The sequence below is a fragment of the Molossus molossus genome, unplaced genomic scaffold (genome assembly GCF_014108415.1).
Source record: "Molossus molossus isolate mMolMol1 unplaced genomic scaffold, mMolMol1.p scaffold_m16_p_10, whole genome shotgun sequence".
NCBI lineage: Eukaryota > Metazoa > Chordata > Mammalia > Chiroptera > Molossidae > Molossus > Molossus molossus.
Genome location: NW_023425345.1, coordinates 100,827,370 through 100,840,614, shown reverse-complemented (window position 1 = coordinate 100,840,614; position 13,245 = coordinate 100,827,370). Strand labels below are relative to the sequence as shown.

At 51.6% G+C, this 13,245-nt stretch overlaps 1 protein-coding gene across 1 annotated transcript in view; it reads right to left on the bottom strand.

Annotated features, from left to right (window-relative positions):
* Nucleotides 1–1,803: 1,803 nt before the first annotated feature.
* The window catches only part of FLT1 (fms related receptor tyrosine kinase 1), a 176,573-nt gene continuing 165,131 nt past the window's right edge, over nt 1,804–13,245 (bottom strand). The window contains exons 26-30 of the mRNA XM_036251787.1: nt 12,027–12,132; nt 11,623–11,765; nt 9,622–9,706; nt 7,337–7,431; nt 1,804–3,747 (exon numbers count right to left, since the gene is read on the bottom strand). Of these exons, the coding sequence (XP_036107680.1) occupies nt 3,537–3,747; nt 7,337–7,431; nt 9,622–9,706; nt 11,623–11,765; nt 12,027–12,132 (640 nt within the window). The 3' untranslated portion in view covers nt 1,804–3,536. The remainder of the gene's footprint in view (nt 3,748–7,336; nt 7,432–9,621; nt 9,707–11,622; nt 11,766–12,026; nt 12,133–13,245) is intronic.

Here is a 13,245-nt window from a genome sequence, read left to right as displayed (position 1 = left end):
GAACTATAAGTTTCCAGGTCATGAGAAAATTTCTAAACTATGACGTGACACCAATTCTTCAAACATTCTTCACATCATTGCCTAAATGAGTGACTGGACGCTTATGTTATGAAAACCAATAATATTTTTAAAGAATTTAAAAGTTCTGAAGATAAAATGCCTCTTGCCCTCTCCAGTTACCACACATTCACTGAGATTCGTCATTTGTCCTCTTTTTTTCTCCTTTGTCCGGAAGAAAGCTGGTCTGTGTTCCCTCACAGCGTCTGTCCAGTCTAGTGTCCTTGTGTTATTGGGACGGTGATGGTATGACCACTTCCCAAGACAGCATGTTGGCCACTTACTCTATGTTGATAGTGATTGACTTGTCCTCTTAAGATTTAATCCACAAAACTGAAGAGGACTCAGTGTACTTAGGGAAGTTCTTGTCTTGGGCTTTTGCCTAATTATTTTGTGTGGTTTCCTGCACACAGCCTCTAATACACACACACACACACACACACACACACACACACACACACACACGCGAGCGCGCGCACGCGCACGCGCATACTAATCCTGTCGTTATGGTAATTGTTTATTAGTGGAAAATGGGTGTTGGAAAAAGCTGCCTCATTTAAAATTGAGGGCACTTTCGTCTGCAGCCAGCACTCGGTCGGTACATTTTACGTGTGAGCTCACTCATTTCAGTGTTTAGTTTTCTGGGCAACCTGCCTAGTTTGATCTTGTGTCCTGTCTGCAGCCCGGTGGTTCAGGGCAGCCATGTCCTGGCCGCGGCCCTGGCAGTGCCCGCTTCTCTTCTTGTGCTGTTGGGCCTGGTCTCGAATGGGCTCCCCCAGAACACCAGTTCCCAGCCCCGAGAGACCTGTGACTCCTGTTCTCATTTATAAGAAAATCAGAAAGAAAACACGTAAATGTTTTTGGAAATTAACTTTATTATATAAGGAGAGTATATAAAATACATTCAGTGACTACATATATAGGACCAAATTATGTCTGTCTTATATCTGCAGCATACATTCTTTTTGTATAACAGTAACTTTAAAATTCCAGTTTCCTTAAATAGTTCTGCACAAAACACACACGCGCACGCACACACACACACACACACACTCACACACACACACACACACACACACACCGTCTCCACCACTGTCAGTCAGAGACGCTCCTCTAATCAGCTCAAAGGGGCTGCAAATGTGTGTCCGTGCTGGACATTCTTGGGGCTGGGAAGTAAGGCCCAGCTGGAAGACCTAAGTAACCGTGTTCAGGGTTTGGGCAAGTACGCTGCATGGGCTCAGACAAGGTCTGGCATCCTCTCTCAGACAGAGGAGCTGCACACATACACGTGGGCTGTCCCCTTCCGCCCGTGCTGTTCCATGCACTTTGTCTCACGAACCCTGAACAGAAGTGTTGGCTCTTGTCGCTGCCAGCCGTGTTTGTCCTAAGCGACCCGATTCCAGTAACACCATCAGCTAGTGCTCCAGTGTTCAGTGCTGTGCTAACGAGCTCGCCGTGGCCAGCACCACGTGACCACAGGCGCCCCGACTGCGAGTCCGTTTCTGTCCCACGCCGCTCCCGGTGGGACCCTTTTCTGACGGATGGACTCGTAGGCTACAAACCTGAGGCTTTCAACCTGAGTGAACGGAGTGAACAGTCTTTCTTTTGGTGAGATGGTATTACTAAGGTCTCAGTAGTTAAGAATGAGATAGTTGAAATCAAGACATTATACATATCGCTAAGGTTTCTCTTCGTTTTCACTAATGCAGAATCCTTATCTGATTCGAAAAAACGAGAACTGATTGAGGTCTTTTACCTTCCCTGTGTCGAATCTTCTCTCGGTTACCTGGTTCACACGATGACAGGTGCTTTCGGTTGGTGAAGAAGAGGGAGAACACATCTTGCCCTCTGGCCGGATTTTGTTCGGACTCTGTTCTTGGTGGGGGTGCCTGACCCCCTGCTCAGCTGCAGCAGAGCGACCAGAAGCCTGCTGTCCCCTGGGGGAGGCCCAGTCCCCAGCTCCGCACAAAGAACCTGACACGAGCTGGCACGGGAAGGGCACTGCCATCACTGGTACTTCAGGTTCCAGAGTTCGTCACGGGCATCCAGAGGACTGTGTGCTCTCTGCCCGAGCAGGTCGCTGTTGCCGGGGAGCTTGGACAGGCTCCGGACATCCTGACGCAGAGAGAGCGTCAGGCGGAGCCTGCGGGAGACCAGGGCTCTTCGCCCTGAAGGCAGGCACCCTGTGTACCCTGTGCTGTTTCCAGCATCCTCAGGCCAAGGCAAGGTCCAAAGCAGAGGAAAGAGGCTTTCTCCTATCGATGGCTGGTTAATATCTTGAGTCCCGATTCAGAAGTGTCTTACCACCTTTTCTCTCAAGGAGCATAAAGTGCTTAATAAGCCTTGGTTAATGCTCTAACACATCTTTCCAGGAGACAGACTGGATAATGGACTCCCTGTTAAATAAAAAAAACACACGACTGACTCCTATCCTTCAGGTCCCAACTTGCAGGCGGTGGTCTGGGCCCTCGGCCTGGCTGGTCCTCTGCCCTGGTCTGTGCGGAGCGCCCTCCAAGACTGCGTGCTGAAACTGTACCGGGCAGGCTGATGTCTTGACTATACATTAACACTCATAATAGACTGGTGTTACTTTTTTAAATGGGGGCCTTAAGCAGACAACCCCAGCAGACAACCCTGACAGGCCAGGTGTTCAGTGAGCCGACAGCGATTGACCCACGACACAGCCCACTGGCGCCACCGCAGCTCAGGTCAGCTCAGGGTCTCCCCGGGGGGCCGGCAGCTCAGGGACGAGCACCCGCTCCAGGGCTGGAAGTACAAAGGGTGCCGTACAGGGGATGGGCAGAGAAACAGTCCTGTCGCTGTTTTAAAATGTGCTTTGTTGTTCCCAAAAAGGTTCATCCTTTTCTCGCCTCCCAGAACAGAAGAGGCCCCTCATCCCTCTATTCGATCAGCCTCCGGCTGGTTGGCAAACAGAGCAGTCAGTCGGGTCCGGACGCCCCTGGAGTGGCCTCGGGGGCGCTGTCCCACTCCTTCCCTATGCAGTGCAGCTCCAGTCCTCTCCTGCGCCCTTCCTGTTGTCCCTGCATTTCTCCCACCTCTCGTCCTCCTCACGTCACGTCTGCTGGACGACCCCAGGGGCACTGCTTCAGCCAGCTCGGGACAGGTGTCCCCCGGTCCAGGGCTGCAGTCACTGGTCCAGTGTGGTGCATGGCGGCACATGGTCAGTGTGTGTCTCGAAGCGTCCGCGGCCCTGAGGCCTGGGGGGAAGGAGCACGAAGTCTTTGGGCTTGAAAGACTTTCTCTAACACGCTGCGGGACTGGAGGGTTTAGCAGTAGTGCCTTTCACTTGTCACTATTACTCTATGTATCTGGGTTACATTCTTGTTAGTCAAAAGGCAAAAGCACTGTTAAAATCACAGAGAGCGTCAGGCCCCTGTGGAAGGCTAGAGGTGCAAACTTGTGTGTATAATACTGGCGGAAGCTCTGTTTCTGGGTATAAATACATGCGGTTCCGGAAGTCAGGCGGTCACACTTGAGACGGGCGCGGGACAGAAGACCACCGAGTTGTAGTCCGGGGGAGGGGAGCAGCGCGAGACCGCCTCCAGCTCGGAGCTGTCGCAGGTGAACCTGCGCTGGCCCCGGCTGGTGTGCCCGCAGCTGGGGTGGCAGGACGCAGGCCTGGTGAGGTCAGGGAGCCCCGACTCCTTACTCTTACTGGTCAATCTCAAGCTAAAGAAAAACAAAAAAACATCAAATGTACAAATTTAGTTTCTTGAAATCATACTAAAGTCCACTTTTTTTTTTTTTTTTTTGAAAACAAATTTACTTGATTTTAGAGAGAGGAACAGACAGAGAGGGAAGGAGGGAAAGAGAAGGGGGGAGAAACATCGATTTGTTGTTCCACCTTTTTATGCATTCATTGGTTTCTGTGGGGTTTTTTGAGAAACAAAAGCCAAGTTTGTTGGTTTACGTCCTGCACGAGTACTGCTCGGTGACATCCTCTGCCCGAGCCTCTGCCAGCCCTGACCACGGCCCAGCGGCAGCCAAGCCCTCCACGGGGTTCTCCCTGTGGGTTCTGCAGAGCTGACCCGCTCTCCCAGCTGCTGCTTGTCGTCATCCTTAATGAGGTTGACTTGGGGTTCAACACAAAGGGCCTCCGCCAAGGTGACGCGCACGGGCTCACCCCAGTGGACGGAGGCACAGGGGGGCTTGGCGCTGCTCTAAGGCTCTGGCAGCCCGAGAATCCCGCTCTGGGCCACCGTGGGGGGCGGCTCAGCTCTCCCTGTGAAGCGGGGTGACCGTCCGTCACACCTCCAGCAGCAGCCGTGGTGGTGGTCATGGCGGAGCGGAATCTTGAACACACCCAGGCCTCCACCTCCACACAACTCCGTGGGCGCAGGGAAAGAACCATTGTTGATTCTTGTATGTGCCCTGACCAGGATCAAACCCGCAGCCCGCCACCTTGGTGTATCAGGGCAACACTCACCAACGGAGCTACCCTGCCAAGGCTAAGCCGTCTCTTAGGTGTCGCTTGTTCATAACCGTCCTAGGGTGGCGGCAGACTCGGCTCTGGGCTGCACTGAGCCCGCTCCAGTTGGTGCCGGAGGGAGGATGTGCCCCACAGGCTGGGGCTGGACTGCACGACGAGGTCATGCAGACCCCTCTTCCTGGAGGAAACAGCTCCAGATGTAGGGGCAGCTCTCCCCCACTCTTGGGTCAGGTACCACCGTGGTGGGCTGAAATACGCTCCCCAAAATATTGATGCCAAGCCCCTGGCACCTACGAGTAGCACCTCAGCAGCAGGAGATGTGATTGAGCTGAGACCTTCCGCGGAGGAGCTCAGCCTGACGCGTCTGTGGTGCGTCCTTAGACCAGAGGCAAGGGGAGATCCCAGCCAGGGGCAGGAGCGGGTGAAGGTGGAGCAGAGAACTGGCCACCGGCCAAGGAATGGCTGGGGCCAGCGGGAGCTGAGAGCAGCAAGGAGCGAGCTCTCCCCGAGCCGCCAGCACCTTGGTTTGGGGCTTCTGGCCTCCAGAACTGCAAGAGCATCCAGCTCTCACTGTAGCCACCAGGGTTATGGCCTCAAGAAACCAACAGTTTCGCACAGGTCGGTGCGGCTGCCTCTTGTCACGCTGCTTCCGGAGGAGAGCTGTAGGCCGTGGGGATAACATCGCCGAGGGGCTGAAGGTGGAGACTCGCTTCTGGTTCTACTGGTCCGTCCGGCCTGACACAGACTCGAGGGAAGCACGGCTTCACTTGTGCCTTCGTGTCTGTGGCTCTCTGTAATGGCTGGGACGAGGGCAAGACCACGCACCACATTAGCTGGCGGGCTAGCACGTAGAGCACTTGCTCCATCTTCCGTATTTTTTATTTTATTTTTTTATGTTCATCAATTTAAGAGACAGAGGAGGGAGTGGGGGGAGAGAGAGAAACATTGATCAGTTGCCTCCCGCAGGACCCTGACCGGGCCAGGGATCAAACCTGCAGCTCTTTGGTTCGCGGGCAACACTCTAACGGCTGAGCCAAAATGGTCATGGCCTGTTTTTGTTTTTGTTTCTTATTCCTCATTGGAGGATATTTTTCCATTTATCATTAGATAGAGTGGGAGAGAGGGATGGAGAGAGAAAAACATTGATATGATAGAGGCACAGCAACTGGTTGCCTCCCCCATGACCCGACGGGGGGCCGGGGACGAACCACAACTGAGTTACGTGCCCCTGACCAGAATTGAACCTGTGACTCATTGATCCAAGGGCCGAATCTCTAACTACTGAGCCAAACTGGCCAGGGCCGGACCTGTTTTGTTTTTAAAGGACGGTTTTATCAAGACGTGACTGAGCTTCTGTACAATCCACCTGTGTCACGTGCACAGGTCAGCGGTTCCGTGCATTCACAGATGGCGCAGTCAGAGACTCCACTGCAGAATATCCCGTGATCCCCAACCCTACATGCCCTGGGCACTCCGCTGCCCCTCTTCCCCGAGCCTCCCACCCATCGCCCGGACACCGCCCGGACTCCGTTTCTGTGGACTTGCCTGTGCTGGGCATCATACCATATGTGGTATTGTATGACTGGCTTCTTTTAATTAACAGTGTTTCCAAGGTCCATCCATGTTGCAGCACGTATCAGTACTTCGCACTTTTTATTTTCAGTTACTATTCTTTCACTGACAGGCAGCATTTAATTTACCACTCATTAATTGATGGACACTTGGGCTGTTCATCTTTTGGTTTGAATGAAGCTGCCGTGAGCGCGGGTGTGCAGGTCTTACGTGGACAGTGTTCACTTCTGTTGCGTATATACCAGAACGGGCGGCAGGGTTCCAGAGTAGCTTGCTCAGCATTCTGAGAAACTACTGGACTGTTTTCCAAAGCAGAGGAGAATGTCACATTCCCACCAGCAGTGCACCAGGGTTCCGATTTCTCCACACCCAGTGGGTGTGAAGTCATATCTGACGGTGGTTCTGACTCGTGTGTCCCTGATGACCAGTGGTGCTAAGCGTCCTTCCGTGCGCGCACTGGCCAGGGCGCCTGTTTTCGAAGTCTACAGGGCACAGCCACCCTCCTTGCTCACAGACTGTCGGGGCGGCTTTTACACCACAGCGGCAGAGCCGAGCTGTTCACTCTGCCCGTTGAGAAAACGTCTACCGACCCGGACTCAGAGGAAGGAGCAGGTTCTGCCTGTGGGTGTGCGGGGCGGGCACCGGAACCGGGACGGGAAGGCCGGCGGCTAGGCCCAGCCCTGCCCGCCCAGCGCGCTCCCAGGCAGAGGGCAGCACGGAGAAGCTGGGGCGACGTGTGCGCCAGTGGAGTGTGAAGAGGGCCCTGTGGAAGCCGAGGGCCAGGGTCAAAGGGGAAGCGAGCCCCCACTGCAGGGTGGCTCTCAGGCTGGCCTGTCTTCGGGTGGAAACAGCACTGTCTCCCTTCCGGTACAGATGCCCCTGGCCCGGGGTCGTGGCACAGGCCCTCTCCCGCCCCACAGGTGTCTGACGTTGGGTCTGCTTGGTGGGCAGATCAGGCTCCTTTCGCCTGAGGCTCTGCGTGCGCTTCGTGTGTGTGGGCTGCCGGCCTATGCTGGAATTTCCTACATATTGTCTCTTCTTAAACCCACGTCTTTTCTTCCCAGAGCTTGGTGCTCATATGCCTGATTTTATGTCCTCCTTCTTGCCTTTCTGGGGGGAAAAAGGTATTTCTCTGTAATGCCTGAACACTATGGTTCAGGAGGGCAACTAGCTCTCAAACATCCTCATTCAACCCCGTTCCCAGCATCTCCAGCATCCCTCCATCACTGATGAAGGAAAAGATACCCGCTTCCTTACTCGATCTTTAGTGAGGCCTTGGATTTGCTCTCAGTCCAGGTGAAGCGCTTCAGCAAAGGGGTGGCCAGCAGGGTGCCACTGTCCAGCTGGTGACCCTGGTGGGAAGAGGGAAAAGGTTATACTTCTTGCTTGACCCACAGGGGTCCACACCAAGGCTGGGGAGGACATGGGGGGTGGGCATCGAAGTCCCTCCAGGCTCTGTCCTCACCTTCCACACCCCTGCCCATTAAGTCAGAGCATTTTCTCCATATTGTAAAGTCTAAGCTCTGTCAGCTGCAAAAAAATGCCTATTCCCAGTGACCCTGAAGGCCTTCTTCCTGAAGGTGGAGAAAATAACGTAAAACAAAAGGGGAACCTGCGGTAACAGAGGAGAATATTTTATAGTAAACATCTATGCAAATTATTGCATAAATATATAAAAGCTAATTCTGCAGTTATCTATTGGCTACCAGTGTGCTGTTATTTGGTAGCCATGATATGTAAAAATTCTGAGAAATTATAAAGACGTGGTTCAATTTTGTTCTTAAAGATTCTGTGGATCTTCAGGCCTGCCCTGGTCACGGTCCCAGCAATTCTGCTTCCTTGGTCCGTGGTGGGCACCGCGGGTGTGCAGACTCCTCATTCCTCTGCTCATGCGCCGTTCCAGGAAGTGGGTCCGCACTACGCTCCTGTCACCCTTTGAATCTGTCACTGGGCTGCATTCATGTCCTTAATCATCAGTGACAGGCCTAAGCCAGCAAAGAAGCTGCCCTACTTCCCACTGTGTGAGGAGGAGAGGGCAAGGTTGAGAGAAACCGTCCATGTTTGCTCAGTGTCATTTCCTTGGACCTAAAACCTATGCATAAGTAGCAAAACAAAATTTGCAGCTATGTTACCTTTGTATTCTGGGCTTATCTGTAATGTTTTCACACGTTTAAACCATCGTTTCCTCTGTACCTGGGTGTCTAAAGAGGTTTTGATGTTTTTACGGTAACTGGGCTATGTCTCAAGGCCTCACTGTGCGTGGTCATGACCTTCACTTCTCTCTGCAGTGGTTGTCCAGCCTTCGTGGGACATGGTCCTAACCAGCACCTCTCACGCTCTAATGTGCTCGTGAGTCCCCTGGGGTCTCCAGACCACGCAGCCTGACTGGGTGAGTGTGGGCAGGTCCCGAGAGGCAGCATTTCCAGCCCGCTGGGGCAACAGTGCCTATCTGTAAGTGCGAGGGTCTGTGATGCCACGGGCACTCTTGCCCAGCGCGCTCTCCTCCCTATTTTCTCAAGCCCAGGTCCCAGAGCTTTAAAGAGACAAGCTGGCTGCCCTGGCCGGTGGTTGAGCGGCATCCCATGCACAGAGAGGTCGCTGGTTTGATTCCCAGTCAGGGCACATGCCTGGGTTGTGGGCTTGATCCCCAGTTGGGGGTGTGCAGGAGGCAGCTGATTGCTGTTTCTCTCTTTCCCTATTCCTTCCTCTTTCTCTAAAATCAATAAAAACATGTCTTTACAATAAATAAACAGAGAAGCTGGCAGAGCCCTCCCGTGAGCCAGGCTGCAGGGATGGCTCCTCCCAGCGTGGCCGGGTAGGAACATGGCGATCCAGCCTCTGGGACCTTCGTGGGAAGGGGCAGAGGCCAGACAGACTTCTTCCAGGATCTCAGGCTGCTCTTAAGAGAGAGTTCTCTGGCCCTGGCCAGGTTAGCTCAGCGGTTAGAACATCGGCCTGCGGTCCAGAGAGACCCGGGTTCGGTTCCCGCTAAGGGCATGTACCTTGGTTGCAGTTTGTCCCCGGCCCTGGTTGATCGTGTGGGTGGCAGCCACTCGATGTGTCCCTTTCACGTCGATGTTTCTCTCTCTCTCTCTCTTCCTCTCTCTCCCTCCCACTCTATTTGAACAAAAAAAATGGAAAAATGTCCTCAGGTGAGGATAAAAAAAAAAAAGGGGGAGTTCTCGGTTATATCACAAAGCCCAGTCACTCAGTTTGGAATTCCTGTTCCCTGAAGGAGGGTCCCATCACTGGTAGCCAAGAAGTTTACAAGCACACAACAGAGTTTCCTGAGGAACTCAATTATGACCAGAAAAGGACTTGGATGGACCCTGGAGTAAGTTCTGGGTCATCTTCAAACTATGGATTTACCTGCTCTCAAATGAGCTCTGTATAACCGTGTTGACAATCCCCAAAACTGCCGTTTCGGCCACAATTCATTACTGGCCTGCACTGACCAGGAGCCAACTGACTGCCGGAGTTTGGATTGGATGCAGCCTGGCACAAGGTCTTGCCAGGGCACACGGAGTAGGTTCATTACTTACATCGAGCATGGAGGTGACATCTGGTGAAAGTTCTCCAAAGGTTTTGATTCTCTCCAGGCTCATGAAATGGAATGCATTGACATATCTAATGAAGAAGCAGGAAGAATAATCAAGACAGGGAAATGCATCCAGCTTTGACTAGCCAGGAGACCATGAGCACCACATCTCAGCAAAGATGAACCAGAACACCAGGAGGAATCACCTTGCTGCAGCCTGAGCTCTCCGAGGGGCCTGGCACTGATGCACCTTCCTCCACGGCTGTTAGTCCACACGGCAGTTTTGAGCTAAACCCCAGAGGGACTTGAGAGACTCAGTGGTGGTTAGACCTCTGGCCCCTTGTGGAATCAGAAAATGTCAGTCCAAGAAGAGACCTGAGTCGTCATCCTCCATTACGACGGAGAGGAAACAACGCCCAGAGGAGTGACATGACTTTACCACGCGGCCGCCCACTTCTACGAGGATATGACGGAACAAATGCGATGACCCGGTAAGGCCACACAGCTGATTTGATGGCATAATTGAGTACTAGAGATAGTCATGTACATTCTGCTTTGTATTCTAGATTGGGAGAAATGGGTATATCTGTGTGATTTCCCTATCGCTACCTCCTGACCTTTTGTTGGTGACCCGTCAGAGACATACACCATATGGGTATTCCTAAGCAAGTTTACCTGTTGAGTCTCTCAGTCTGATACTCTGTCACCATCTGCAGGGCCCAGTTTCTCAGGCAAGCTCTCTACTGAGCCTCAGGCTAAGCAACATTCTGGAATAACTTCAAAACTCCCGTTCCCCAGCTCTGGCCCAGTCAGACCCTGCCAATTTATTTAATCCAAACTAGTTTTCCCATTTTTAAAAAACGGATGACTCATCGGTTTCAGCGTTTTGGCCTGGCTGTGAAATATGCAGTGACGTGGCCTACCCCCCATTGTCACTGATCTGGGCTGGCCCCTGGCTTCTAGGCCACCAACCTTTTCAGACTGTGCAGCTCTTCCCATTGCCTTCCCTGGTCACCTGCTGAGTTTGGCTGAACTGAGCTCAGAGTCCTAGGGTGGTTTCTACTGCAGAGAAAGGCGCTAGGAGGCCCACAGAACAGTCAAAGTCCTGGAGTCCTGACTGCATGGGAACAGGGAGGGAGTCAGAGCACCTGGGGTTTTAGAAACCCTCTCCCGCCGCGTTCTAGAGACACAATTTGGGCAAGCTGTTCTCCATGGAGCCTTAATGTCCCCAACTGCAGAACATGAATAATATCTCCTTCATAAGACTGTTTTGAGCATTGTGGGAGTCGATATATGCAAAATGCTGAGCACAGTGCCGATTCACACACAGCCTGTGTCTGTGTGATCATTAGTACTGAACATGTACGCTACACGTATAACCATTAGTATGGAGGTATCATACATGCATAATCATTAGTACTCATGTGTGACACGTGTAACAATCAGTAATATGTGACATATGTGTAACTGTTCATACTGGGCATGCGTGATACACATGTAACCACCCACCCAGTGCGTTGTGGAGGCTCTCAAACAGTTCCTCCCCGCCCCTTTCTCCAACTTCCTCCGCAGTGATGAGAGAGATGTTCATTTATCAGGTACAACAAAAATCTAGTGTGTTTGTTTAATTGTATCTAAGGTCTCATGAAAAAAGTTACCGTCATTGAAAAAAAAAAAGGGAGGAAATAGTCTAGAATAAGAGACTAAAGGAACTGAAGAAAACAAAGACAATGCGATTGTGTGATAATTCTGGTGTGGTTACATGGGAGGATGTCCTTCTCACAAGATGTGTACCAAAGTATTCAGGGGGACAGTGTCATAATGGCTTTCAAATGCTTCAGTAAAAAGAAAAAAACACACACAGAGACTGTGAACAGACACAGATGTAGACATAGACAAAATAGGGCTTAACCACGGTTGAATTTAGGAGGTGTGATTTTTTTTGTTGTTGTTGTTACATTTGAAAATATTATAATACAAAGTTGGGGAAAGAGAAGAGTCTTACCTGACATTATCAGAACTCCCTACATTAAACCTCGGAGCTGAACTGTCTTCCTTGAAGTGGTCCTCAGGGAAGGCAGAGGCTGGGTATGCGAACCCACTGTTCCCTGTCAGTATGGCATTTAGTGGGATGTAGTCTTTGCCATCCTAAAATACCAAAGACAGAGCTCTAAGTGCTGAAAGTTCTACTTCAACCAGTTTTTGCAAAACATTATGTCAGTTTCAACTATGTTTCTCTACAATCTTAGCTGTGTTTGGAAAGAGTTCTGATAATTGTGCATACACACACACCATTTTTACTGCTAATCTCACCTCTTAACAGCTATTCAAACAACAAATAAAACACCCCCTTGGCTTATACTCAAAAAGGCATTTGGCTTCTGATAGTCTCAATAAACTTAGCTTTACCTGTTGTACATTTGCTTGGAGCAAATCTCCTAGTTTTTCCACAAGTTCTGCAAATCTCGGCCTTTCTCTGGGGTCTCGGTGCCAGCAGTCCAGCATGATCTGGTAGCTGAGGGGCGGAAGCACAGGAGAAACGGCTGCAGAGCAGTGGCGATGCTGGAGCTCACCCTACATGTCACACCGGCAAGGTGACGGGTGCAGTCATGCATATCAAGGTTAGGCTTTCTGTGTGATATTTGCCTTTATTTGTAGACTTGGGTGTGCAGCACCAACACAGAAGTGGCTGTCTAGGCCAGGCCCTGCTGCTGGTGGGAAATGTGCCTACAGAGGCAGACTAATGAACCACCCTCCAGAGTCCATCACGACCCAAGTTCTCTGGAGTGCCTTGGGCCCTGCAGGGTGGGAGGGCTTTCTTCTGCGAAGAACAGAGCTACTTGGAAAGGAAAAACCACTGTTCACTTGCAGTTAGATCTGAAGTGTGGTACTTCTCCCTTCACTGCCCAATGCAGGACAAAGTCCTTAAAGGTAACAAGTTCACACAGATATATATGATCAGTGGTGAGTACTTCGTGGTACGTATTTGTATTCTATTCTCAGGCTGTGACAGAGGTTGGCTTGGACTTCCTAATAAGCATGTGGCATTTCCAAGTCCTCACAAGTCAGCGGAGGCTGATGGAGAAGGCCTGTGTGCAGGACTCGGGTCACTGCCAGAAGGTGGCAGTCCACATTGAGTGTGAGTGTGTCCTTGGGCTGTGTGCAAGTCCCTTGCACATGGCTGATTTTCACCCCCAGCGTTTCAACAAGCTGATTTCAGTGTCAGCAGGCCCCTCTATGATTCTTCTCCTCTGACATCTTAGAAGTGAAGGCATTAGGCTCCTCTCTTGGTTGTGTCTGCAGGGAGTATAGGTCTCTGCCTGTCCCCCTTTGCTAGACACAACCGCGGTCTGCACACACACTGCCTTAAGGATTTATTCTCTTTGGGTTCTTTGCTCTCTTCAAGAGATGTTTATGGTAAGTAATGTCTTCTCCAGAAGATCATCTGGACTAGAGAGGACACAGACTGAGTAGGATCAAAATCTGAATGGGTTTAGAATAGGAACTGGGCGGGACCCTCATGGCCACACCCCTCACCTAGGCCAGGGCTGGCACACAAGCGCTCAGTGCAGGTTTGCTGAGGGAAGTCCCACTGCCCCAGGAAGAGGGGGTGCTGGGCAACTCCAGC